The sequence below is a fragment of the Chironomus tepperi genome, unplaced genomic scaffold, assembly GCF_022539635.2.
Source record: "Chironomus tepperi strain 1889 unplaced genomic scaffold, CSIRO-AGI_Ctep_v1 contig_196, whole genome shotgun sequence".
Lineage (NCBI taxonomy): Eukaryota > Metazoa > Arthropoda > Insecta > Diptera > Chironomidae > Chironomus > Chironomus tepperi.
The window spans coordinates 508,569-535,063 of NW_027226318.1; the positions used below are offsets into that span (position 1 = coordinate 508,569).

Here is a 26,495-nt window from a genome sequence, read left to right on the forward strand (position 1 = left end):
AATTTTATTGGAGAGCGAGACGGAGAATAGAATTTGAATGGTTTTAAAATAATTTTTTCAAAATTTAAAAGTTCGTTAATCTTTATTGACTTTTCTCGATGAATTTCTCTTTGTAAAATAATTAAATATTCGCTCATCAATGATTGCTAAGATTATAGACAAAATTATTCCAACAGTATAACAAATAAATACGGTTGTTTCCTTTGGCATATCACATTTGGAAATTGTGTAATCGTCAGGTGTGAATATAGCAAGCATAAAGCTTGGATTATTAACATTTCTCCAATTGAAGGAAGTTAATGTGTATTCCTTAATTCCTGCAGTGTTTTCATGAAGACAATAATGATGGGAATGTCCACTAAAATATCCTCTGGGTTGCAGCATTTTCTCAATGAAATTCGATGCATCCTTCGACAGTACTTCCCACTTTTCTCTAAATTTGCCGGTATTAATCGAGTCTGTTTCGATACAATTTTCATCAGACGGTCGGTATGTTGGAAAGTGCTGCATCACAAATGGCTTGCTGTATCTGTCTTTAGCTTTTAATTGGTCTAATTTTCTTTTAATTGATTTAATTGTTTCTTTGGCTTCATAGCATAAATTACAGTCATCTCCTTCCATTGCCATTGAATTGAGTGTCACAAAATTTATTGCTTTTCTGCCATCAACTGTGTTGACTACTTCCCTTATTAAACTAACTGAAGTTGTATTGAATGCAATATTAAATCTATTAACTAAATGAGGATGCATTGAGTAGTGGAAGTTGACATCATGATTCCCATGAATGGCATAAAGCCTTGTTGATTCGGGTACCGAAAATATTGTATGGAAGCGATCGACATATTCCTGAAAGCCTAAAATTAATTCGAATTAGTAAAGTACACTCATAAGTGTTTAATCATGTAATAATCACCTTTGTCATTTACCCAATTTCCTTCATCAAATACATCACCAAGAATAAACACGACTTCAGGTTTAAATATTTTTATGGCTGTTTGGAATGATCTAAAATTTACGATAAAAATATTTATTCTTATCAGCTCACGTATTTGATTACAACTTTGTATGAAATTTACCTCTTCATCTGCCATTCTCGACGTAATTTGTCGACTGGATGTCCTTTAAATGGTCCCAAGAGATGTGTGTCAGCTAGAATAACTGCTTTCAATCCATCGGTAATGTTTTCTGTATCTATGTTTTTGTAGTTACACTTGAAATAAAATTATAGCTTATTACTCAATGAACACTCTGTGGATTTTGAAATTTTTGACACTTACTTGAAATATTACGATGTAATAAATTAAAAATTCACAGAAGAAGACTAATATTAATAGATTTCTTAATAATTTTAAGAAAAACTTGAAAAATCTTTTCATAATTTTTGCGTATTTTTTCGCATCTATCAACAAAAGATCCAGGGAAAAATGAAAATTGTTGCAATAAATTAATTCAATTAATACTATATTACATGCTATGATTCCACTTACAGCATAACTTTAATTAATAAAGTAATCCAAAAACTACAATCCAGCATTGAATTGATGATTAAAATTTGTATACCGATTAAACATGACAAACATGGTCTTTTTTGCGTCTCTATTGAAGCAAAGTCCTTTTCGCCTCGTTTTTTAAAACGAACACATCGAGTAAGTGAATTTCTTAATTTTATTTAATTACCAGTGTAGTATTTAATTAATTTAACTGTTTAAGTATATATTTTGGAGGTTCGTATATCGATAGAATATAAAATTTACGCAATGTCAGAAGTTTTAATGCAGTTTTTGGACATTAAAAATTTTTCACTTAGAAAGGTCCATGCAGTCAATATTAATGGCCGTAAATCAACTATATTTGCTTATTTTATCAAGCACATGTCGTTTCAAGCATTCAAACTTAGAGTTTTGTACAATATATAAGTAACAAAATGATGTATTTACATGAAAACATCACAAAATATTTGGACACAAAACATTGAGGTTAACTTTATCTTCTTACTCCAAAATATTTTACTTTCACTAAATTAATTTGCTTGCAATAATAAGTTATTAATAATACTTATATAATTTCAGCGTAAGTAATCATGGGATTCGTTAAGGTAGTCAAGAACAAGCAATACTTTAAGCGCTACCAAGTTAAGTTCAAGAGGCGTCGTGAGGGAAGAACAGACTACCAAGCTAGAAAGCGTCTGATCTTCCAAGATAAGAACAAGTACAACACACCAAAATACCGTTTGATTGTACGTTTAAGCAACCGCAATATCACATGTCAAATTGCATATGCTCGCATTGAAGGAGATCGTATTGTCTGTGCTGCATACGCTCATGAATTGCCACGTTATGGAGTTAAAGTTGGTTTAACTAATTATGCTGCTGCATATTGTACAGGATTATTAGTTGCCCGTCGTATCCTCAACAAATTGGGACTTGACAGTCTTTATGCTGGATGCACAGATGTTAACGGAGATGAATACTGCGTAGAACCATTAGAAGATGGCCCAGGAGCTTTCCGTTGTTACCTTGATGTCGGTTTATCCAGAACAACCACTGGTGCCCGTATCTTCGGAGCAATGAAAGGTGCCGTTGATGGTGGATTAAACATTCCCCACTCAGTCAAAAGATTCCCTGGATACAATGCTGAAGATAAGAACTTCGACGCAGCTGTACATCGTGAACACATCTTTGGACAACATGTAGCCAAATACATGAAAGAACTCGAAGGTGAAGATGAAGAAGCCTACAAACGCCAATTCTCCCGCTACATTAAATTAGGCATCCGTGCTGATGATGTAAGTTTCTTTTTTCAAATATTTAAATTATTGACGTCCATTCCGTATTACCAGTCGATAAATGATTTCAAAAATCCTCTGGCGTCGCAAATGGACCACAGTAAAGCCCTTGATATTATCATCTGGTAGATAAGTCAAAGATCTTTGTTCGAAATTGTGTAACTTAAAGTGTGCACCATTTCCTGTAAAGTTTCTAACATAATCCCTTAAATTTAACACGTTTACAAAACATCCAGTAAAGGAAGTAAATTAATAAAATATCATTTATTTCTCAGATCGAAACCCTCTACAAGAAAGCACATGAGAACATCAGAGCTGATCCCGTCTACAACAAGAAAGCCGAAAAGAAGGTTACTAAGAAGAGATGGAACAAAGCTAAGCAAACCCTCGACGAACGTAAGGCTGTCATCAATAAGCGCAAGACAGATTTCCTTGCAAAGTTGGAAGCAGAATCTGAAGCATAAATCACTTGATGATTCTCTCCGGAGACCTTGCGAGCATGTAGCGATATTCAACATTATGTTGCATTATGAATTATTTTACATCAGTTTCATATGAATTTATGAAGATTTTATATCCAGTCTTTGAGAATAAAAATGCAAGGTTTCTACAAATATTAAAAATTATTGTAGCTTTTAATTATAATTTTAAGTCAATCTTATTTTTCAATATAATAAACACATATTGTCATTAATTAAAGCAACTTTTTGATTCAATTCACCATTAAATCATCAAACTTCACTTTAAAAGGTAATTTACAAATATCACTAACACTCAAAAACTATTTTTGAAGGAACCGAAAATAACGGTAGAAAAAAATTTAAAATATTTTTCGTTCCCCTGGCATGAAAAAAAAATTGCAAATATTCCCCTGATAACAAAAATTTTATTTAAAAAAAAGTTAGTTTCAGAACAAACAACGATTAATTCAATGGATAACGAGTCAAAAAACAGTCCGTCAACACCTGAAGAGCAGGTGCAAAATGTTGAAAAGAGTAAAAAGTCCAAGAAGAGATCGAAAAACAAGAAATCATCAAGTCAAGAAAATCCAAAAACGAGTGAGGTGCAATCACAAAATAATGAAATTAATCAGGAACAAACGGAGAGTAATGAAGCCGGTTTTCCAATGTCAACAAACCCAGCGGATATGTTAAAGACATTAAAGGCTCTAAACCTAAATGATGTGATGAAAATTGGCAAAGATGCTGGATCAACAAAGGTTTACAAGTTTTGGAACACTCAGCCAGTTCCTCAAATGCTCGATGAGGAGGAAAAAGTAGAAGAAAGTGAAATGCATCAAGCGATTGAACCTGACAAGCAAATTAGTGAGATTAAACAAGATCCATATTCACTTCCAGAAGGATTTATTTGGGATACACTGGATCTCAATAATGAAGTCACTTTGAAGGAACTTTACACATTATTGAATGAAAACTATGTTGAAGATGATGATGCAATGTTCCGCTTTGATTATCAACCTGATTTCTTACGTTGGGCTTTACAACCACCTCATTGGAGAAAAGATTGGTAAATAACATGTGACTACTCGTGCATATATAAATCAATAACAATGTTTTTCTAGGCATGCTGGTGTTCGAGTAACAAAATCTGGTCGATTGATTGCCTTCATTTCGGCAATTCCAGCAACAATTAAGATTTATGAAAAACCATTGAAAGTAGTTGAGATTAATTTCCTTTGTGTCCATAAGAAATTACGTTCGAAACGTTTGGCACCTGTTTTAATCCGTGAAATCACTAGACGTGTAAATCTTACTGGAATTTTCCAAGCTGTTTATACAGCCGGAGTTGTCCTTCCAAAGCCGGTGACAACATGTAGATATTGGCATAGGTCGATCAATCCAAGAAAGCTTATTGAGGTAAGTACGAGTTTAAAACCATCAACAACAGCTAGTCAGCCGACTTGAAATTTACAGCACATTGTCAATTGTATTAATAAATTGTTTATGTGTGAAGTAATAAAATTTTAATTTAATTATAGGTGAATTTTTCGTGTCTCGCAAGAAACATGACTATGCAGCGAACTATTAAACTATACAAACTTCCCGATCAACCAAAAACTGCAGGATTTCGTCAAATGACCGAAAAAGATGTGCCTCATGCCTTCAAGTTGCTAACTGATTATCTTAAAAATTATCAATTGGTGCCAGATTTCAGCGAGGAAGAGTTTAGGCACTGGTTTTTGCCTAAAAAGGACATTGTAGAATGTTTCATAGTTGAGAATGATGGAAAGATAACTGATATGGTCAGTTATTATGCCTTGCCATCAACCGTTATGCATCACCCAGTTCATAGACAAATTAAAGCCGCGTATTCATTCTACAACATCGCTACAAAAACTCCATTAAATGACTTGATGCATGATGCATTAGTGTCTGCTAAAAATCTTCAATTTGATGTTTTCAATGCATTGGATTTAATGGAAAATCAGAAATTCTTACAAGAATTAAAGTTCGGCATTGGTGATGGAAACTTGCAATATTATTTGTACAACTGGAGATGTCCACAAATGAAACCCGAAAATGTCGGTCTAATTTTATTGTAGAATTACTGACAATTTATGTAGATTCGCACATCCTTTCTATTTCTAATCATTTTTCTTTGTGCATGTTAAACGCGCTGCATCATTTGGAGCAATGTTAATGATGTATGGGTAAGGTTTTGAGCCTAAACATAAGTTTTCTTTTCGTATTTGCATTTCTCAGAACTTGTTCACAAAACAAAAAAAGAATATAGCTGTAATGTCCTACATTATACACATAACAATAAAAAGTAATTTCCAAAAAATAATAATATGCCTACTTAGATTTCTTGGGAATTTTCATTTTTCAGGCATTTTGTGGGAAAATTCAAGAGTTTCAACTTTGGCAAGAAAATGCTAAACCTGTGTTAAAAGCAGTAAATGTTGGGGATAGTCATCAACATGGTTAATCAGACAGCATTCATGAAACTCAAAAGGATGTTGAATTGATTCAAAATTTGAGAATTTACAAGCATAACCTTAAGACAACGTTGAAGAAATCAAAGCACTTTGAATCAAGGCATTACAAGTTATCGATAAGCCGATAACATCCCTAAAAGTACACAAGCTATTAATAAAACAAGTTGACGTAATTTTTTCAAATTTTTTTTTTTATTATTAATTCTTATCAATTTTTAATGATTCATGATCAGTTTTTTATCTTCATCTTCCTTTTCATTCATTCATTAAGACAATTTCATGGATCTTCAAATGTGTTTTTTGCATCTGTTCAGAAAAGAAAAAGTTGTATGAAGTTGTGTCTGCAGCCCATTATTATTCTTTTTTTACAATAATACTAATTATCAGTGGATCACATGTAAAAATTTCCATCGTCAGTTTTATTTTTTGGATCTCAATATTATTTAGTTGTTGTCTCAAATTGATTATAGCTTTGCTTTCTTTACAAACTCATTCTTATGTTGATTTTTTTTTTCGATTCAGTTAATGCAAATTTCTTTTGAATTTGATGCTTGGATGATGATGAGAAAGGAAATAAGGGAGGAAAAAAGTGAAAAAGAAAATAATAAATGCGCGCGTAATCGCTTGATCCATCATTACATGATGGACAATACTTTATCACGCGCATTTCAACAAGTCATCAATTAGCATCATCGAACAGCATCATTTAAGGTGTAATGAAATAAAATTTTTATGTATGCATAATTTTTTTGTATTATCTCAAAAAAAAAGGTCTAAGCGAATTGAAAACATGCATTCAACAGCATCATTTAACAAATTTTTTCATCATATTCTTCGTCTGTATCCTTTAATATTTAGGTTTTATCTTTTTCTCATTTAGAAAATTTTTTATATTCAAATTAAAAAAACATCTTCTTTTATAGTTACGATCATAATTAATTCTTGTTTTTCTCAATTAAATTCACTTTAAATTTCTTCTTATATATTTCTTTCTTTTTTGTGATGAACTATGCCGTCATCAGGGTGCGCTGATTTCTAGTGAGCTGATATTGATTTAACACTTTATAGAAAGCATTCCGAGTGGACAAAAAACAGTTTGAACTAGTCATCAACTAGATATTAACTTGCTTTTAACTAGTAAACATATTTTTGTCCAATCGGGTATCGAAAGTCATCCAGAATTCCTTCAAAGTTTAAATTTTCAGGATTAAATCGCAAGATTAATTTTTAATCTCACGATTTAATTTTAATCTCAATCTTTTAAACCGATTCCAAGTTTTCAGGATGAACTTTCCACATCAGCACAGTCGAAATCAGCGCTAAATTTCGTTTAAAAAGGAGAGAGTACCGGAAATAATTTCCTTACCTAGCTTAGTCCGCATTTTACTATAAATTTATATCTTCAATAATCTTTTTAATCGACATTACAATTTTCCATGCATAAAAATCAAAGTTTTTTAATAAAATTGAGCTTAAAAGTGCACAGTAGGTAAACCAGACCTTCAAATCTCTCAATGGATATATAAGCATACAAATGGAGAATTTTAAAAATCTTCTTTTTTGAGGGAAATAAAAAAAATAATTAAGCATTTTCATTGAAATTTTTTTCTATATTCTTTTGTTGCAAAACGACTGTTTTTTTACTAATAGTATAAAATAATTTTTTGTGTTTAATGAATTTTTTACGTAATTATTGAACAGAAAAGAAATATACAATTAAAATTGCAGCGTAATTGAAAAAAACCTTTCCATTGCCTGAATCTTCTTTCATTTGTTTTTCCTTTTGTTGTTTTCTATTAAAAAATGTTCATGTCTCAATGAGACTTAATCTTTTCTATAAGTTTTTCCTTGCATTTATCAAAAAATCATATTGATGTAATGACAAAAAAATTGTTTTTCTTTGTGGGTAATAAACCTTTCTTTTCACTTTTTCATCTTCAATTTGTTTTTCATATTATTATTATTTTAATGTTGATTTTTTACATTATGACTACAAAAATTTGCATCGATTTGAATCAATTCAGGTCTTTGTCTTCTAAGTACTTATACTCAAATGTAAATCCTTCCTTTTTTCGTTGACCCCACTTCTCGTAATCAAAATATATGTAGGTGCCCTACAAAATAAAAACAATCATTTCCATATATTAGCATACATTCAATAAATAAATTAAAATAAATAGACACATAAATGCTGTGCCTATATCAGTGTCTTCAAAGCTTTAGTCCGTGGAACTCACAACTGTTTCAAGTTTCATTTAAAATTGTTCAAAAGAAAAGTTAGTGACTATTTTAATTTTTGAAAATTTAACGGATTTCTAAATTTCAAAAACATTTGTATGGTTTTTGGGAAAAATATAACATGCAAATTCTAAAAATTCGTTAAATTATAAAAAATTGTTTAAAGTTTCGTTTCACGGAGTAAAAGTTGAGAAGACAGAAACGCTAGCATGTATTTGCAAAATTTACCTGCTCAAATTCTTCATTAATGATTTTGGGTTCTTCATGTCGTTGGAACCACATCATGTATTTTGTATGAAATCTCCAACTTTGTTTTTTGAGAGCTTTTGCCGCTAGATATTGAGCTTTCGTTCCTTCCATATAATAAAACACAAAGAATAGAGTTTCTGTAGCAAGACGTTGAAAAAAGTCTATAGTATCCGAATGTGGAAGTTGAGTCTGTAAAGATGGAAACTTTTTTAATAAATCAGTTGTAAATAAAATTTGTGAATTTATATTCATACTTGTGGATAGTGTGGTGGAGTTGCGACTTGTTGCCGTTGAAGATAAGGTTTAAGTCGCTCGGAATCGCTCGCTGATGGTAAATGATAATAAGCTGCTTCCATCATTTGGAACTGAAATTAACACAAATTACATTCATTATTTCATTATTTTAAAGCATTTTAAGCACATTTCACAGTTAATAGACATATCCGTGACTTATTAATGAATTTCCATTTAGAAAGCATTAATTGTTTATTCGTGCATGAATCACTGTTGATAAATTGTGAAACTCACGATTTATCTCTTTGGGTTAAAATTTTTAATCCAACGGATTTATTTAATCCATCAAATTTAATTCTAGTCCAGCAAAATTAAAGGGTCGAGAACTAGGTATTTACCTGCTGTTGATGATCTTTTTGCAGCGGTGAAGGACCAAGAGGCGCAACACCTAAGAGTGGTGGAATTAAAGCTTCATTTGTTCCAGTAGTTTTTGCGGTGACCGTTGAACTTGTTGCACTTATCAAGCTATTGATATTGGCAGTTGATGATGGATCAATTGACGTTCCGTCGATAACATAAGATTGCGCCTGCTGTTGCTGTTGTTGATTTTGATTCTGATTATTCTGATTTTGAATAGGCGGGGTCGGCACTAAATTCATATTAATCGTTCTATTCACAACTTCTTGTGCAATTGTCTTTAATGTAGACGTAGACTCATTGGATGGATCTGTTGATGTATGCGATACAGTATTCGCCTGCGACGTTACTGGCGCTAATTTTTGTGAAGATGGTCCATTAAGGACTTGCTGTTGCTGTTGTTGCTGCTGCTGGGTTTGTGGAGACATGAGACTCGTTGGAGATGTCCTACTGCTACTCAATGCCGCCGACTGACTTGTAGGCGATACACAATTACTTAATGAACTGCTATTATTGTTCATATGATTCTCAATTGCCGCATTATTTGACATCACATTACTGCTATTATTAGTACTATTGTGTACACCTGAAGCGTGTTGTAACTGAATGCCTAAAAGTGCATAAAATTATTTAGCTTTCAAATCCTTTACGTCCTTAAAATGTTATAAATTACTTGACGCTGATGATACATTATTCGATAACGTCGGTGCCGCTGTTGGTGCACTGCTTTGTCCGCTTAAAATCATTGACATTGGGCCATTTTCTAGCGTTGCAACTAGACATAAATAAATTAATTAGTAAAGGTAATACTATAAGGCTCTAAAAGTAGATTTAACTCACCTGGATTTTGCTTTGCAACGGCCGAAAATGCGATAGGAGTTGGTAGAATTGTCGACGGTGATTGAATGCTATTGTTGTTTGTATTATTAGCCAATATCTGGGCAGCTGACTGTTGATTCTTACTTGGCGTTGAAGTAATCAATGGCTTAGTGCTTGGATTTTGCGAGGCAGCAACGGAAGAAGCAGTGGACGTATTGTTATTATTGTTGAGCGACAACGTTGTAGTTGGTAGCGATGTATTATTGTTTTCAATTTTCGGTTTCACGGCTGTCGGTTTCACTGGCTGCAACACCATTGTAAGCTTTAGTCGTTTTTGAATGATAAAGCAAGTTATATTAGGGAACGATTGGCACGAATGCCAACCTGACAGAATTTCAAGAAAAGAGAGGAGCACATCAGTTTTAGGAATAGTACTTACCTTTGTGATGGAATTCTCAGACACTTTATTCTTTTTAAGATCCGAATAATCCACTGACGTTGATCCACTGCTATGATTATGTTGTTTACTGGTGGTATTTGTTACTGATGAAGTTGTTGTTGGAGCACTACAGTTAAGTGTTGGCGAATTGATCGGACTAGTTGACGCGGAACTTGTTGGAGAATCACCTGTTTCATTGCTGTTATTACTCTCAGTCGTGCCCGCAACAAGATCTACATGATAATAAAAATATTAATTAATATATGGAAAAGAGGTAGCACGAAGAAAGAGAAATTACCACTCAATTCCACCTCATCGAGTCCTTCAATGTCATCATAGATGAATTCATTCTCCTCGAAATCTGGCTCTTGTGATGAATCAATATAATATTCCACATCGTCACGAATTTTTCTTATCTGCTCAACATCTACACTGTCATTATCAAGCATTCTTAAAAGCGTTTCGAGCTTTGTTATATGAAATTTATGACGCTCAAGCTTCGACTTCAGATCATCCATTTTGTCTTGTTTTTCCTTATCCAGTCGCTTCTTCTTGTTCGCTAGCAGCGACTCAATCTCACTCTCGTACTGATCAGTTTGAATTTGTAGGGAACTAATGGAATTTTGAAGCCAACAACATACAGACTCTTTCTCTCGCTGTGCTGGATCAAGTTTCTGTGCTGCTCCAAGACCTTCTTTCGAGTATGCTTTTGTTTTTGTCTCTCTCTCCACCACTTTAAACCTCTCCATTTGCTATTATCGTGTTCGATGACAATAAAAAATAATAATAATATTATTATAGTTTATGAATCAATACAACTAAGCTGTAAATCTAATTACCGTCTCTATAAGTCGTCTGTTATCCAGAAGCGATGTTTTATCCTTAATCTCGCCCGATGCAATCCATGATTTAATTTGATCTCGAAGCCTCTGCAGCTTCTTAATTTCTTTTTTGAGGTCAGCTTCATATTTCTCCTAAATTGTTGACAATTTAACGAATCAAAAACGGAGAATTAGTAAATTGGCAGGGAATAAAAAGAAATTTGGCGCTAAGTGGCAAAAAATTATATACACAAACTTTCTAACCTTCTGATTACTGTTCGTGGCATTATGCACTTTTTGCCAGATATCTTCAAATGTCTCGACACCTTCCGTCACCTTTTTTAAGCAACGATCAATTTCACCTAAAATGAACACAGAATAATATAATATTATTAATGTAATTGTTGTGCATTTATTCACTAGCGCGAGAGATTATATTCCAAAATGATAATTATTAAGAATAACAATAAAAGAGAATTGCATGAGATAATGACATAGGTAGAAATCGCCGGAGAAGCATTTTTATTTCATTTACTTGACGATCAAGATCCAACATGCATAAATTCCAACAAGATTATGTCCAAATGAGCTGTTTAATGCATAATTTATGTTTAAGTAATGATTTTTTGGTAGTTATTTGATTGGCAGATGATATCAGTTATCTGATGAACTCGTTTGTTTATTATAACTAATGCATTAAACTTTTATTATGCTTTACATTCGCCCTAAATTTTTTATTATGTTTGCAAAAACATAAATCCCAAAAAATTGCAAACTCACCTTGTAGTTTTCTTGTGGCTGCCATGGCTATGTATGAATGCTAATGAAGAAATCTGACATAATCTAAGCATAAAAACAGCTCTCAAACTTTTGATTTTCGCAAATTTGTTTTCCTTGAAGTAGAAAAAAAAATTCTTCACTTTTCACTCGAAATCGCCTATTTGACACAATTCAATGCAACTTTTGACGCTTGCCAATACTAAAGCACTTCTATTGTAACTTTTTGATTGAATATTGTATTATAAACTATTTAGTTAGCGGCTCTAGGCTTTTATTAATGAAAAATCCAAGATGAAACTGAGCAAAATTGAGGAAAAAGGGAAAGATGGGGCAAAAGATGATTTTCTGCACAATTAAACGCGTTTAAATCAACTTAAATGGGATATCCTTTACTTTAGTATCCTTATTATACGATCCTATAATTATTAACTTTTTCCCAAGTCTCGGCGTGTAATATTTTAATGTTTTCTAATCGAGTAACTTCAATTTTTTTTAACAATTATGGCTGATGAAAAGTAGCTTAATTCTTGTTCAAATATTCCACGGCCGTTACACAAATTTATTTTCTACCTGCTATTTTTAACCTAAATTTATATTTTTTGCTGTTTATTTTGGATCAGTTAGTAATATAAATTAGTGCTTTGTTGATAAGACATCGTAGATACCTCTGAATTAGGAGAATTTAAGTGTTTTTAAAGGATTTTTGATTGGATAACAAATAACGGTAAGATGCGTGAATGACGTGGATTTGATTGAATGAAACTGTACAAAAATGATGTTCATAACAAAATTCGGGCATTTTTAACTGTTTTATAGTTTGTCAGACACTACCTTAATCTACAAAATCTTCAGTATTTTATCAATTAACGGCAGTCACTTAATTATAGACTTAGGTAAGTTAGGAAATATCCCCTCATGTTAGACATCATTTGTAAACGATCCCCATAGAAAATCTTTGATTCGTTTCTTTTTCGAACAGTGCTCTAATTAATAAATATTTTTAATTAGAGAACGAATCAATTAAAAGTAAGGAAAAGTTGAAAAAGTGTTAGATAACGGAGTTCTGTTCTTGTGAAAAATGAAATTTTAATTAATATCCTTGTGACTAAGTGAACATTTCAAAAAAGTTTTCGAGAAAGGCTGCAAAAAAAAGTAGGAGAAGAAAAAAATCAATTATGCGAATTTAATTAACTAGCTGATTAAGAAAACAAATGTGTATATCCTGAGAATGCTTAATTAAGTGAATAACACTTATGTAAGTAAGACATAAATAAAGAACCTTTTCTTCTTGTTTCATAACCCTTTGTGGACGAATGACATCCAATAAAGTACAAATCGGTGATGATAAGTGCAAAATACAATTTTATTTTCTTCTATGCTAAATGAAGTAAATTGAAACAATTTACTGTAAGTAAATGGGAAGAAAATGTAAAGATCGCTTGATTAGTGAGTTACTGGAAAATGTGATAAAGCACAATTGGAATAGACGAACAAAACGGGCGGGGAATATAGGTCAACAAAAATTTCTCCAATTCGATTTTTCAATTTACTTGCCAAGTCTTGTAAAGTTTTGACATACCCGAAAGTATTTTGTGCCTAAAACGTCATAATAATAATAATTTTACTTGCCAGAAATTCAATTGCTTTAATTATGATACAGTTATTCAGCTCATTGGCATAAAAAATCGCAATTTCTCATATATCACCCCTCAAGTAGTTTAGTGCCAAATGCCAAATGTTTCTAAGAATATCATCGAAATGTGTTAATGAAATTTTAATCTACGAATGTGATTTATACTTATTAGTTTTTCTTTTTCGTCGCTGTTAGACGAGCTGTGAATCTTAACACAAAAAAATAGAGATACGAGTCTAAAGCTCAAATAAAAAAAAAATCAGAGTTTAAAGCAATTGAAAGGCAAGAACAATAAAAGAAATATATTTCCATTTGATAAACAAAATGTACATTAAACTATTTCCACACATTCACATATAATGATGTGTGATATGCAGTCAGACTGAATTCCAAACAATTGCATTCAAATGCATTTCAATGAAACAGCTTTTTTTATTTTTTGAGGAGTATAGAAGGGAATTGAATATGCTGTGAGTGGGTGGGTGTGTTTGTGCAAAAAAAAGATGCTTTTTGTAATCGCAACGGGAACATCCATTAGAAACAACAAAAAACGAAGCAAATGAAAGCATAAAAAAAATCGTGTTGATGACTAATTCAGACATAAGAAGAAGAGATTAAACTATGGAATTGTTTATGAATGACGTACATATGTGCAATCGGTTAACAAAAGTGCTTTATATCATCTATATCTGAGAATTTAATGAATAAATTGTGTGATAAGGAGGAATGAAAAGCCATTTGTCATAAATAAAAGTAAATGGCAGTAATTTCGGCATTGCTTAATTTGCGTACAATGCCTGCGAATATTCTCATCTATTGACATCGATTAGCCTCAATGAGAATAATAAGAAGAGTATACCTAAAATGCAGAAAAAGAGCTTAAAGATCTCGTTCGTATTTTTTTAATCCAATTTATATGAACGATAGCTTTAAAAGAACTAGAAGAAGTGCCTATATTAATGATTTTTGAAAACTTTCTTTTTCACGAAAAAAATTGTTTCTTTCCACATTTCTGCTCATACATTTCATATCGTTTTCTATACCCAATGATTTATGTTTAATTGATGAAAACCCGGCAAGTTGCTGTTCGTTTTCATCACTTACTTCTTTTAGTGTTTTTAAAGAAGAGGCACATATAAACAATAAGAGAAACAGACAAAAAAAGATAAAGGAAAACGATATTGTAATTCCGAGTGTTTAGTTCGCTAGTAAAAAAAGCTGTTGCTGTCGTACGTACTTATATTGTCCGTGAATAAACAATTTTTTTCCTTATACGAATTCAAGTTTTCAAATTTTTTTATTGATTTTCTTCTGTTTTTTTTTTCTTTTGCACACATTATACTTATTTATGGTGCTCTAATACTTTCTATCATCGATTTTTGACGCATATTTGCCAATGCCAATCGACAGTTTTGTCCTCATCTTGTCCGTTTGTTAGTTTAACACTAGATTCCTTCAGAATGGCCTTTTTATTGGAATTTAGTTGGAGCAAATGTCTTAAAAATTTGTGAGGCATGAGTCTGAAAATTGCATGAACACTTATTCAAACCGAAAAGTACTTAAAAAGACTTCAAAAATTGCTATTCAAAATATAACGGTCAAATAAAATTTGAAAAATATTGTTAAAAACCATTCTTCAAATTTATTTTAACCATTAATTGTAATTGCTTGTATTATTAATTTATGATACATCATTTCTCAGCGCAACATGCGAAATTTTCTTCTTATCAATTCATTGTCCAATTTCTTAAAAAATATTTTAAAACTTTCCTCTTTCAGACTAATTTCATCTATATTTTACATCGAAAAATAATTCACTTTCAATATCGCGGCTTGATCAATTGTGCTTTCGTATCAAAATAATAGTAATAATAATAATAAACAACAATAAAGAAAAATATCTTCAGGAAAACACAACAAACAGAGATATAGAAAGAAAATAAACCAGTACAGCTACAGCACCCATAAAGAGCTATTATATAGTAGAATTAAATAGTGAAATTCATAAATGTTTTATATGTCTTCAAAATCTATAAAGTGATATACAAAAATGATGGAAGTAAGTTTACAGTCAAGTAACAGTAATCACAGCACTAAATCGTCCGACATAGAAAAGGACATAATTGATTTAGATATCAATGATAAAAGTACAGATAATGAATTAAATGGAAGTTCAAATGGCGTAAATAATCTCAGCAACGAAAAGTTGAATACGTTAAAAAAGCGTATTTCGAGCAGCAAAACGCCCAACAGGACGACAACGAAAGCACGAAGAGTCAGATTTTTTCGTAATGGTGACAAATTTTGGACTGGATATTTGGTTGCTGTTAGTCAAGAACGCTACAAGTTAGTATACTATAGAATTCATTATGTTTTATTGTTCTCAATAAAAAAATATTCAACCACATTTTCATATTTTGCGTGCCAAGAGCAAGCGTCTAAAATGAAAGTGCGTGTTGATCATAATTACATATAGTTTTTGTATTTTTTGACTGGACTTTCGATTCTAATCGCAGAATGTATTTTTACCCTCTTTTTTTTTTGTTATGTAGATCCTTTGATAGCTTAGTTGAAGATTTGACTAAACAATTGGGTGAACGACTTAATGGAGCGATTCGATGTATATACTCAATGGACGGCAAAAAGGTAGAGAAACTTGAGGATCTTGAGGATAATAAATCGTATGTTTGTTCGTGCAATAATGAGGTTTTCAAGAAGATTGAATATTCATCGAATAGTATAATGAAGGTTGTCAATAGAATGTCAAAGAATGGACGACCTTCATCGCCGATGAAAAATGGGACCAATGGCACATCCACAATAGCTACACTGAATTCAACAAAAGATAATAATGAGGCGTCCGTTGTTTTTCCACGGATTGTTACACTAATCAGGAATGGCGTAAAGCCAAGAAAGATTATGCGATTGCTCTTAAACAAAAGGAACAGTCCAACTTATGATCATATATTGACAGCTATAACTCAAGTTGTTAAATTAGATTCTGGCTGTGTACGTAAAGTTTTCAAGCTTGATGGAACGACTGTATCAAAATTGGCAGACTTTTTCGACGTTAACGATGTATTTTTTGCATATGGAAATGAACGTGTCGGAAATGATGATTTTGAGCTCGAACCTGAAGAAAGAAAGGCAATTAATCAAGCTAAGAAAACTGTAAAGAACGGTACGATGAGAAATGGACCAAAACCAAAAATGCCAATTAAATCCCACAACGACACTGTCAACCACCTCGGTGCTGAAGAAGAAATATTCAATGGTGTTAGATCTGATTCACTTCCTATCGAAATACAAAATCGCTTTACACTTGGACAGATTATTGGCGATGGCAATTTTGCTGTTGTTCTAAAATTAAAGGATAAACTAAATAGTGATTGTGAATATGCTTTAAAAATCATTGACAAGTCAAAATGTAAAGGAAAGGTAAGCACGGCACAGCAAAGCACACATTTTCATCTCTCACATTTTTCTTTTATTCTCGTGCGACGATGAAAGATGACAGTGACACTGAAATATATAAATTTACTGCCGTTTAAAAAAATATCTATTTAAGTTTTTCTTATTTTTTCGTTTTGTTGATTTTTTGCGACACAAAACGTGATCATTTAGTCGCTTAACTTGCTTGACTGACTTGAAAAATAACTTAAACTTTTACCCGCTTTCATTTATTTCGAGAAAATTCTTCGTTTACTGCTAATTATTACGATTAAATTGTTTTTATATCATTCACTGATAGTCTAGTTTCATGTCTCGTAATTGCCCTATTTTCAACTGATTCCGATAATTTTTGATAAATACCGTTTGTAAATTTTTTGAAAACTTGTAAAATTCTCAATTTTAAATTTTTGAAAACCGTTAAATTTCTTGAGTTTGAACTTTTGAAAACCGGTAAATTTTAAACGTTTAAAATCCTTTAATTTAATCTTATTTAAAATGTCACTGACCTCAAAAGAAAATATGCGCTTTAAAATTATTAGCGATGATTTACTAATTTGCTAATTGAAGACAATTCTCTTTCTTTTTGTGTCTAAATTTAGGAGCACTATATCGATGCGGAAGTGCGAGTGATGAAAAAGCTTAAGCACCAACATATAATATCATTATTGCTGGATATAGACACGATAACAAATATGTACCTTGTTCTCGAATTGGTTCATGGCGGAGATTTATTCGATGCAATAACTAGAGTGACACGATTTTCAGAGGCACAGTCGAGAATTATGATAAAGCATTTAGCATCAGCCTTGGCCTACCTTCATGCAATGAGTATTGTACATAGAGATGTAAAGCCAGAAAATTTATTGGTAAGAGAAATTATTCTCTTGGGTATAACTAATTGATTCATAAATTTCATTTTCAAATAATTAATTCTTTAAAGGTGGAGCTAGACAGTGATGGAAATGTGGTGATGCTGAAGCTGGTACGTTATTTATAATTACAAATTAATTCATTTATTTTTAAAACGTTAATTGCTTTTTTAGGCTGATTTTGGTCTAGCGTGTGAAGTAAATGAGCCATTATTTGCTGTATGTGGAACGCCAACATATGTTGCGCCAGAAATTCTCATGGAAACTGGATATGGATTAAAAATTGACGTATGGGCAGCAGGTATCATACTTTACATTCTTTTATGCGGATTTCCACCATTCGTATCACCTGATAACCAACAAGAGCCTCTTTTTGATGCAATTTTATCGGGCATTTTCGAATATCCATCACCTTTTTGGGATGATATTTGTGAACCAGTACGAGATTTAATTAACAATATGCTTCAGTCAGATCCAGAGCTTCGTTTCAATAGTGAAGACATCTTAGATCATTATTGGGTTACAAATGAAGATGATTTGGACAATTATTTGTAAAAAATATTTAATTCTTCCTCGCTTCACATATAATATACATACCAACATATATTTTATCTCAGCATAGACATAATAATTCTTATTTTATTGATCCTGCCACAATTTTTGCATGCATTTTACAATTTCCTACATTTAATAGTTTATACTTCTTGCTCCTTCAACCTTCCTTATTTTTATCTTCGACAAACACATAGCAGAGAGTTACATCAGGTTTTCTTTTTGTATATGAAATATGGATTTGAGAATATGATGAATATATTTTATTGAGAATGAATCAAGTGTTATAGTCTATTACGAGAATATATACTCGTGTGATAAAAAAAAGTATGCTTTTAAAGAATAAACGGAAATCATATTCACGGTTTGACAGATGGAAAAAAAGAAGTCATGTAAATTTTTTTTGATTTTGTAATTTTTATTTTTTTATGAGAACCAACCAAAAATCCAAGGATGTGTTACAATGAAACAAGATAAAATAATAGACACAGTGAGAAATAAAAAAAAAAGATAATATTTATTTTTTGGACATAAAATATTTATATATGAAGAAGTCAATATGCCGTCACCTCACATAAATTCCGTGAAAAATAAATAGACATTAATAATAGTATATCGATGAGCAATTAGTTATGAGCGTGAACGTAATATGATATGTAGATGAAGAAAAATGGAATAGACGAAAGAATAATTGAAGTATTTCTTTTTAAATTAAATGATTACAAAAGAAATGAAAAAAGTCATTTGGACTTAAATTACAACTATTATTATGTATAATAATTATTATGTAGTTAATTAGCTTGTAATAAGATGAAAGATTCATTACTTATAGGTGCAGTTTTATTATTTTTTGTTTGTTATATTTTTTTTATTTTATAAATTAGACTCAAGTTACTAAAATGATACAAATATGATATCAATCGCTTTGCAAAAATGAATTGATGCATAAAAAAGTTTTTATTTATTTTTATTATGGTTTTTAATATCAACAAAGATAGATTATGTTCTCGCTTATTAAGAAGAAATCGTCTTTGCGCTGGAAAGATGATTTAAAAGCATTTTCAACGGCTCGACTCGATTAGTAAAATCTGAATTTTGGGATGTTAAAAATTTAACGGATTTCTAAAATTTGAAAATTTTGTCAAAAATAACGGATTTCAAAATTTTGAAAAATAACGGTTCTCAAAATTTTGAATTTCTTAAAAAATAACCGTTTTATTCAAAACTGAACTGAAGTATTACTGAACGATTTTCTGTTCAGCATTGCATTCTTAAATGAACATCCAGTCAGTCAAAGTTAAGGCAAAGCCACATGCTTCGAACGAGACCGTTGAAAATGGAAGTTAATGGAAACAAATATTTATTGAACATTTTTTTGTTGGCATAAGTTAATGCTGCTCATATCATCATATTGCAAATTAAATATTTAGAATTACCAAATTTATGGACTATAAAATTAATTGGAACAAAAAAAAAAAATGCTGATAGACTTGAACAATTATCAAATTATTGGAAACTTTAGTAGTATACATATTTGGCACTAATCCTATCAATAACTTCCGTACTGTAATTGTTAGATAAAAAGTACATAAATGGTGCACAAAAAAGAGAAACAAAAATTAAGCAAAAGCCTTGTGTTGAAAAGTCTGAATTGAATTAAATTTTTATTTTATTATTTCTAATTTTACTCATTGCTCATCTCCAGCCCTTGTTTGGAAAGTCTGTTAGATTCTATTAGTTCTTACCATCCAAATATGAAAAACTTAATATGTAACAAAAAAAAAACCTTAAAAAATCAATTTTTGACAAAAATCGAAATATTTTTTATTGCAATCAAAAATATAAAGAATGATGATAAAGCATCAAGTAATAATTTTATATGCCGAAATATGATAAATAAACAACAAGAATTAAAAAGAAGACAACTAAAAGTTTGGATTATAAATCACTCTCGTCATTCCAATTATCGTCATCACCCCAACCACCCTCAACTGTTTCTATCACTGATGACATTTGCAATCTACTGCTGTTATTTGAATTTAGATCAGTCTTGTCTGACTTTTCCTCAACTTGTTGTTTCGCTTGACTTGCTTCCACGACATGAACGTTGGAAGTTTTGAAGGTCGGTGTCATGTCAAAGTCACTGAAAAAGTCTTCAGCTTGTTCCTGTTGTTTTGTAAGTTTCTTATTCTTGATGTCTAGGTCATCGATATTATCCACAATTTTAGGTCGCACAGTTGTTGCCGGTTTCTCAATTATTATCTTCGTCGGTGTTTCTATTTTCTCTTCAATTATTGTCTCTTGCTCATCCTCTTTCCCATCCTGATCCCAATTCCATTCAATTTCATTGTCTGTAACATCGTCATCATCTATATCATTATTATTCACAGGGGTAACTTCATTTGGAACTATTGTCTTATCATTAATATGTTCATCGTCTACAATATCACTTTTTGATATAAATCCATTTGATAAAATTAATTTTGATGATCCTCGATCGGAATGTTCACTGATATCTACATGATCGACTGGACTTGATGATAAAATGTCAATTGATGAATTAATTGGGGTGATTGATCTCGGTAAATTTTCATTCGTCCACATTTCTACATTCTGTTGAGGTCTACCGTCTGCAAATAGCTTCCTGCGATTCTTTCCAATGACTAGACTCGCTCCTAATATAGGAATTAATTCCGCTAAGCATAAAAGTGTTTTTGTAACTAATAAATCGTTGATATCTTTAATTCCTAATAACAATTGTGGTAATATCTCATCAACTAGTTCCTCTTTTGTGAAAACATTTACGTACAGATGAAAATTCTCCAATAAAATTAGTCGAATTTGAACATCCAGGACACAAAAGACTTGCTTAAGTTTTGGCACAATATATTTGATAAATCCAGCAGTAGTAAAAAGATAATCATCTGATGAATTTTCCTCATCCTCTTCCAAATTTTGGGGCTTTAAAAGAAATGGGAGAAGATAATATTGCGCTGATGGTTCCAGTAGTACAAGTCTCGATAATAATAAGTCACTCAATTGACTTCCAATGATATTTTCATCAAATTGTTTCAATTTGTCATTTAAAGTCTTGAAAAATTCCTGCTTTGCAGGCTGAGTCTTAAGTGCCAATTCTGATAAGAAACTATGAATTGTTATGAAATCATGGCAGAAAAAGTTGTGTAGTTGCACAGCTGATAAGAGAGGTCTCATTGTTGGATTTTTATGCTTTAAATGTGATTGACAGTAACTCAGGAAATCCTGTGCGAATGGAATTTTACTGTCTTTCTTAATGACTGTTTCACATAATGTCGCAAATGCATATTGTTCCAAACCGGTTCCATCACTCTCACTTGGATCTATATATTCCGGATCACGGCATCGTTTTGACTGTCTTGATTTCTTTAGAAATTCAATTGAAATTTCAGAATTCTTAAATAAATGTTCAGCACCTCCTAGCTTCCACGTTAAATTATCTGTTACAAATATACTTTCAGTTGATACATTCAAGTGTCTCACATTTGCTGCCTCAACTAAAAAGATTAATGCATTTAGAATGTTCTTAAGTCCAAGACAAATTTGTATTTCATTTTGATTCTTGAGATATTTATCGAGACTTCCTATTAGTAATTCAGTAATTAATGTTTTGTCGTTTGTTGACGCAAGGAACTTAATAATTGAGTACGGATGACGATAAATCTTAAGATTTCTTATCGCCCTTGCCAACGGTCTCTCTAGTGAATAATCCTTGAATGGATTCTCTTTATTATCGCCAACGTCTTCAAATATTGAGATTTTTTGATTCGTGTGATTTAATTTCCCATCAAACATCAAAATATCGTTTTTAAGCTTCTCGATAAGCTGCTTCTCTGATATCGTTACGCTCTTCATGTGTGAAGAATTCTCAGCACCCATTATATGGTCTTAAATTACTATAAATCTCTAAATATTTCAATTATTTTCTTTTCTTTTTAATAAAAATGAGAAAGTTATGAGCTATGACTCTACACATACGGAGACTTGTGTCGGATGTCGTTTTAAAATCCAAAAACACGTTATAGTTATATAAAAAAATTCTTTATTCATGGAATTTATAGTTCTGTCTTATCATCTACTATCTAAACAGCATTTTTAGGCTGATTTCTTATTAGCTATAATATCGATCTCTTTTAAATAATCGATAATTCCTTTAGCAATATTGCGATATGCTTCGGTAAAATTTGAATCAGGGAACTTGATACATGATGGGGTACCGTCTTCACAGCATCTTATGATTTGCTTTTCTAAAGGAATCTTTCCAATTATTTCCATGTCAAGATCATTGGAAAATGTGTCAATTGCATTGTTGTATAAAATATTCTCATGATTGCAATTCTCACAAACAACATATGACATGTTCTCAATGATTCCAACAATTGGGACTTTTAATGTCCTATACATATCAACAGCTCGTCTGGTGACATTTAATGCAGCCTTTTGTGGTGTACTAACGAGAATAACGCCAGAAATTGGAACGTTTTGAGATAATGAAAGGTGGACATCTCCAGTACCTACAATTAAACCATACAAATTAGATTAAATAATGATTAAAACCATACAAATCACAAGAAATGTGATAAAATACAATATAAATTATTTCAAAACCATACATATGTTTTGAATAGAAATTGTAAGGTTTTGTGATAATTCAATTAATATTTGAAAACCATACAAATGTTTTTCATATCATAAATGCAACGTGCATCAAAACATTTTCAAAGCATAATGACTACGTGACATAACAGCACCATACATTTAAGGGCTTATAAAATAACAAAAGAATTTTTACCTGGCGGCGTATCGACAATCAAAATATCAAGTGGACCCTGAAAAAATATTTTAACGACGCAATTATCTAGCCACAATCTATAGAAATGACGTATTTATGATTTTACCCATATGGCTCCTTTCAGAAGACGTTGAAGTGCTGACATAACTAATGGACCACGCCAAATGACTGCTGATGAATCCTCAACGAGAAGTCCCATTGAAAGGCTGTGGAATTGGACATAAATTAAAAAATAATCAACAAGTGGACAACAGGACATACCATTTGATTCCATAATTTACTGGTGGAATAATCATGTTATTCTCATCAGTCAGTGGGGTTTCCTTAATATTCATCATTAAAGGCACTGTTGGCCCAAAAATATCTCCATCCAAAATGCCAACACTCTTTCCCTCAGCAGATAATGCGACTGCTAAATTAACAGCAGTTGTTGTCTTGCCTAAATAATATAAAATATGCATTTACTGGATCTTGTTGCTCATTATTAGTCAGTACATACCAACACCGCCCTTTCCACTTGCAACAATAATAATATTTCCAACATCCTTTAGCTTCTTACGATGTGGAAGGGATCTTGCCATCAATTCAATTTGCCTGACATCGAGCTTACGACTACTTCCTTTAATAGGTGTACAATAACATCGCTATAAATAGAATAAATTAATTTATTTAGATCATCAGATAATGCTCGAATGTATTTTTGTGCATTGATTGATGGCTGTACTTTTTATAAACAAAAAAACTCGCATGAAATATTTTAGAAAGATGTAAACAAAACATTAAAATGATGAAATAAGGCACAAGTACTGGACATGTAACATACCTTTAATGTCTGGACAACAGTAACACTGCGTAGAAAAGTTTTAAACATTTTTTAAGCACTGATAAGCTATTTAAATAATATTTTATTCATAAAATTCTTTCACAGAAGAGAAATAGTCAAGAAGTGTGTGAACAGTTAAGCCTTGCTATAGTGTACATTCGCTACTTCCCCTTTTGGAGAATTTTATTTTTATTGTCTGTGAAAATTGATGAAAATTCCTTAAAAGAAACAATGGATTTTCATGCTGGACAAATAATCACTGAAAAGCTGTATAGAATCTTACAAATATTCCTTAGTAACAAGTGTCAGGCATCAATAGAGCTAGTTAATCTCATTTCATCGGAAAATTTAAGCTTAAATTATTTACAGTAATTGATGGGCGAGAAAAAATTTCTTTTTTTGATCATTTTTTCACATAAAATGTTTTTTAATTTTAGGGTATTGGCATCAAAAATAGCTATTGACGCGTCAGCTAGACTAATACATCGTGAAAGTGGTAAAATTATCCTCCCATATGAGCATTGGGCAAATGCAATTTTCCTTAAACATTGTGAGCGACTCTAAAGAGTTCCAACTTCCAGTACAGCTATTTAATGCTTTAATTCCAATTATTTTAAGGTTCCGGCATTGGAGGTCTTCATCTGAATTTAGACAGCACTATTAAGGCAGTTTTTGAAAGTTATAGTTGTGGCAAAGATGCATTCGGATTTGATAGAGATTTCATCTTAGAAGTATTAGGCTCATGTCCATCAAACACATGTCGATTTTCACCATTTAAAGGACAAGCTCCATTCGAACAACCCCAACAACATCAAAACTTTGCCCCACCTCCACCCAATATGAATATGGATTATGGAAATAGATCTCCAGCTATGATGCAAATGCAGCCACCGATTGATCCAACCAAGATGAATCGACCATTAACAAATCAGCAAATTACTCAACAGATTTTACAGCAACAACAAAGTCGTATGAATCAATCAATGGAAAGTTTAGAGAAACAACGAGTTATGCAGCAATTAGATAAGAAGCATTATGAGACAGTTGCTGCAATTGTTCAGGCGAACAACAATTTGGGGCTTCCAAATCAAATGAATCAAATTAATACACCCAGTGTTTCCATCATGCCACCTGTGCACAATATCAATCATCAAAAGTCTGTGGATTTTGCAAGGTATGTAATTTATTACTTTCGTTTACTTTTTATAAACTGGGATTTACCCAAATTTAATATTAAATTTATGTGTAGACATCAGCTATGACTCTGCAATTCATAGTCACGTGGTTGATTTTTAACGGTTTTTTTAATTTTCAAAATTCATCAAAACCAATCAATTCCATTTGAGGCAGATTGACATTTGTAGGGTTTTGAAAGTAAATTTGTCAATTAATTTTAGACGCCCGAGTTATGATGGAATTGAAACATATTCAGCTGGCAGTTATTCATCATCAAATCGAGAATTATTGCAAAATAACTGGATATCACCGAGCATTCAACCGGTTAGTTTGGATAATCGTGACGGAATGATTGCCGGTCAAGAGAAAATTGTTCGAGCATTTGCGGAACTAATGAAAAATATGGCAAGAATGAAAGCATTCATTCGTCCATCTATGGTAAGTGACGAATTGTATATGTTCTGAAATTTAATATTTTAACTTATATCCTCCATTAAAAAAGGTCAAACCTTACGGGAAACAAAGTGAATCTTTGCAAAAGACATTGATTGATAGCATTCAGTTAGTTCAAACATTGCGTAATTTCCTACCGAAGCCTCATATAAGCATAAGCAACTGGAAGAATGTCGACCAGACTGAAACAATAACAATTCAGTAAATATTCAGTTGAATGATCTCCAATAATACTCATAAATTAGATTGTTTTTCGATCTCTTTTTTATCTTAAAAATCGTCACAATTTTTACGTGATTTCATTATATTGTACTTCCATGAACTACTTAACTAGTCGTTAATTATTTTTTAGACACTCTCAAAATTTTTAGGCAATAACGAATCATAAATGAAAAAAAAAAAACAAAATTGGCAATTAAATTATTAAAAATGCTGTGATAAAATTTTGTGCTTAAATTTAAATATGTTTTTGAATGAAAAACAATTTTTGATATGCTAAAAAAAATGAAAAAACAAAAAAAGTTGTAAAAACGTTGCGCTTTCCGTTTCTTTTAAAAAAGGATTTCTGCCAAGAAATGAATTGATTAGCTTTTATATATGAAGGCAAGCCACTTTTTGTTCCTTAAAGCTTTATAATAATAATTATAATATGATATAATAATTGATTATTATCGTTTAAGTCTCGCCATATCTTATAAAGATAAAGTAAACAATCAATGGAATATAAGCGTCAATAATATGGAATGGGAGCTGTACAGATTTTATTTGACATGCATCGGTCACGTGGTTATCTTGCAATTTCAAAATAACGGATATTTCAATTTTAAATCCGCACAATTGTTTCTAAATTGAAAACTGTTGTATGGTTTTCAATTCAAAATAACGGAAATTTGATATCATTGAACTAGAAAAACATTTGAATGGTTTTAAAACACATTTTAAAGAATTTGTACAGCTCTCAAAAATC

General features: G+C 31.6%; 8 protein-coding genes across 10 annotated transcripts; 4 read left to right on the forward strand and 4 right to left on the reverse strand.

Moving 5' to 3' along the window:
- Positions 1-75: 75 nt before the first annotated feature.
- On the reverse strand, positions 76-1,390 carry PGAP5 (Per1-like protein PGAP5). Its single transcript, XM_070639725.1, has 4 exons — positions 1,278-1,390; positions 1,077-1,210; positions 914-1,005; positions 76-854 (listed from the first exon to the last, which is right to left on the reverse strand). Exons 1-4 carry the CDS (start codon positions 1,374-1,376, stop codon positions 76-78), a joined length of 1,104 nt encoding a protein of 367 aa, XP_070495826.1. The 5' UTR covers positions 1,377-1,390.
- Positions 1,391-1,583: 193 nt separating this feature from the next.
- RpL5 (ribosomal protein L5) lies at positions 1,584-3,408 on the forward strand. Its single transcript, XM_070639529.1, has 3 exons — positions 1,584-1,646; positions 2,070-2,785; positions 3,061-3,408. The coding sequence occupies exons 2-3, from the start codon at positions 2,081-2,083 to the stop codon at positions 3,247-3,249; spliced, it is 894 nt and encodes a 297-aa protein (XP_070495630.1). The 5' UTR covers positions 1,584-1,646; positions 2,070-2,080; the 3' UTR covers positions 3,250-3,408.
- Positions 3,409-3,640: 232 nt separating this feature from the next.
- On the forward strand, positions 3,641-5,590 carry Nmt (N-myristoyl transferase). Its single transcript, XM_070639436.1, has 3 exons — positions 3,641-4,312; positions 4,368-4,662; positions 4,785-5,590. The coding sequence occupies exons 1-3, from the start codon at positions 3,717-3,719 to the stop codon at positions 5,346-5,348; spliced, it is 1,455 nt and encodes a 484-aa protein (XP_070495537.1). The 5' UTR covers positions 3,641-3,716; the 3' UTR covers positions 5,349-5,590.
- A 324-nt stretch (positions 5,591-5,914) lies between these two features.
- Not3 (CCR4-associated factor Not3) lies at positions 5,915-12,263 on the reverse strand. 3 transcript variants are annotated; one of them, XM_070639719.1, is made up of 12 exons: positions 12,135-12,258; positions 11,742-11,854; positions 11,226-11,323; positions 10,980-11,114; positions 10,439-10,892; positions 10,141-10,373; positions 9,723-10,023; positions 9,556-9,657; positions 8,864-9,492; positions 8,486-8,596; positions 8,211-8,435; positions 5,915-7,858 (listed from the first exon to the last, which is right to left on the reverse strand). In XM_070639719.1, exons 2-12 carry the CDS (start codon positions 11,764-11,766, stop codon positions 7,760-7,762), a joined length of 2,412 nt encoding a protein of 803 aa, XP_070495820.1. In that variant the 5' UTR covers positions 11,767-11,854; positions 12,135-12,258; the 3' UTR covers positions 5,915-7,759. The 3 variants fall into 3 exon arrangements, with proteins under 3 accessions (XP_070495820.1, XP_070495822.1, XP_070495821.1); XM_070639721.1 differs by having other exon boundaries at positions 9,723-10,005; positions 11,742-12,263; XM_070639720.1 differs by having other exon boundaries at positions 8,211-8,420; positions 11,742-12,262.
- Positions 12,264-12,635: 372 nt separating this feature from the next.
- On the forward strand, positions 12,636-19,867 carry LOC139090035 (serine/threonine-protein kinase GL21140). The gene is made up of 6 exons (XM_070639723.1): positions 12,636-12,996; positions 15,154-15,720; positions 15,927-16,812; positions 17,427-17,693; positions 17,768-17,809; positions 17,871-19,867. Exons 2-6 carry the CDS (start codon positions 15,425-15,427, stop codon positions 18,249-18,251), a joined length of 1,872 nt encoding a protein of 623 aa, XP_070495824.1. The 5' UTR covers positions 12,636-12,996; positions 15,154-15,424; the 3' UTR covers positions 18,252-19,867.
- Positions 19,868-20,043: 176 nt separating this feature from the next.
- Positions 20,044-22,265, reverse strand: LOC139090034 (protein-associating with the carboxyl-terminal domain of ezrin). Its single transcript, XM_070639722.1, has one exon. The coding sequence runs from the start codon at positions 22,161-22,163 to the stop codon at positions 20,187-20,189; it is 1,977 nt and encodes a 658-aa protein (XP_070495823.1). The 5' UTR covers positions 22,164-22,265; the 3' UTR covers positions 20,044-20,186.
- Positions 22,266-22,309: 44 nt separating this feature from the next.
- Nubpl (NUBP iron-sulfur cluster assembly factor, mitochondrial) lies at positions 22,310-24,058 on the reverse strand. Its single transcript, XM_070639726.1, has 6 exons — positions 23,900-24,058; positions 23,576-23,720; positions 23,338-23,515; positions 23,183-23,282; positions 23,077-23,113; positions 22,310-22,798 (listed from the first exon to the last, which is right to left on the reverse strand). Exons 1-6 carry the CDS (start codon positions 23,945-23,947, stop codon positions 22,380-22,382), a joined length of 927 nt encoding a protein of 308 aa, XP_070495827.1. The 5' UTR covers positions 23,948-24,058; the 3' UTR covers positions 22,310-22,379.
- LOC139090036 (uncharacterized) lies at positions 23,873-25,918 on the forward strand. The gene is made up of 5 exons (XM_070639724.1): positions 23,873-24,267; positions 24,337-24,449; positions 24,518-25,073; positions 25,297-25,513; positions 25,578-25,918. The coding sequence occupies exons 1-5, from the start codon at positions 24,131-24,133 to the stop codon at positions 25,731-25,733; spliced, it is 1,179 nt and encodes a 392-aa protein (XP_070495825.1). The 5' UTR covers positions 23,873-24,130; the 3' UTR covers positions 25,734-25,918.
- The last annotated feature ends 577 nt before the right edge of the window (positions 25,919-26,495 follow it).

Coding starts and splice junctions, on each gene's coding strand:
- PGAP5 (XM_070639725.1), bottom strand. CDS start 1,376: ATGAAAAGATTTTTCAAGTTTTTCTTAAAATTATTAAGAAATCTATTA. Junction 1,211..1,277: donor ATTACATCGTAATATTTCAA/GTAAGTGTCAAA, acceptor TTTTATTTCAAG/TGTAACTACAAAAACATAGA. Junction 855..913: donor AAATTGGGTAAATGACAAAG/GTGATTATTACA, acceptor AATTAATTTTAG/GCTTTCAGGAATATGTCGAT.
- RpL5 (XM_070639529.1), top strand. CDS start 2,081: ATGGGATTCGTTAAGGTAGTCAAGAACAAGCAATACTTTAAGCGCTAC. Junction 2,786..3,060: donor TAGGCATCCGTGCTGATGAT/GTAAGTTTCTTT, acceptor TTTATTTCTCAG/ATCGAAACCCTCTACAAGAA.
- Nmt (XM_070639436.1), top strand. CDS start 3,717: ATGGATAACGAGTCAAAAAACAGTCCGTCAACACCTGAAGAGCAGGTG. Junction 4,313..4,367: donor CCTCATTGGAGAAAAGATTG/GTAAATAACATG, acceptor ATGTTTTTCTAG/GCATGCTGGTGTTCGAGTAA. Junction 4,663..4,784: donor ATCCAAGAAAGCTTATTGAG/GTAAGTACGAGT, acceptor ATTTAATTATAG/GTGAATTTTTCGTGTCTCGC.
- Not3 (XM_070639719.1), bottom strand. CDS start 11,766: ATGGCAGCCACAAGAAAACTACAAG. Junction 8,597..8,863: donor AAAAAGATCATCAACAGCAG/GTAAATACCTAG, acceptor TGTTAATTTCAG/TTCCAAATGATGGAAGCAGC. Junction 8,436..8,485: donor CTCCACCACACTATCCACAA/GTATGAATATAA, acceptor TTATTAAAAAAG/TTTCCATCTTTACAGACTCA.
- LOC139090035 (XM_070639723.1), top strand. CDS start 15,425: ATGATGGAAGTAAGTTTACAGTCAAGTAACAGTAATCACAGCACTAAA. Junction 15,721..15,926: donor GTTAGTCAAGAACGCTACAA/GTTAGTATACTA, acceptor TTTGTTATGTAG/ATCCTTTGATAGCTTAGTTG. Junction 17,694..17,767: donor TAAAGCCAGAAAATTTATTG/GTAAGAGAAATT, acceptor AATTCTTTAAAG/GTGGAGCTAGACAGTGATGG.
- LOC139090034 (XM_070639722.1), bottom strand. CDS start 22,163: ATGGGTGCTGAGAATTCTTCACACATGAAGAGCGTAACGATATCAGAG.
- Nubpl (XM_070639726.1), bottom strand. CDS start 23,947: ATGTTTAAAACTTTTCTACGCAGTGTTACTGTTGTCCAGACATTAAAG. Junction 23,721..23,899: donor CTGTTGTCCAGACATTAAAG/GTATGTTACATG, acceptor TTCTATTTATAG/CGATGTTATTGTACACCTAT. Junction 23,516..23,575: donor AAGTGGAAAGGGCGGTGTTG/GTATGTACTGAC, acceptor TATATTATTTAG/GCAAGACAACAACTGCTGTT.
- LOC139090036 (XM_070639724.1), top strand. CDS start 24,131: ATGGATTTTCATGCTGGACAAATAATCACTGAAAAGCTGTATAGAATC. Junction 25,074..25,296: donor AAGTCTGTGGATTTTGCAAG/GTATGTAATTTA, acceptor AATTAATTTTAG/ACGCCCGAGTTATGATGGAA. Junction 25,514..25,577: donor CATTCATTCGTCCATCTATG/GTAAGTGACGAA, acceptor CCATTAAAAAAG/GTCAAACCTTACGGGAAACA.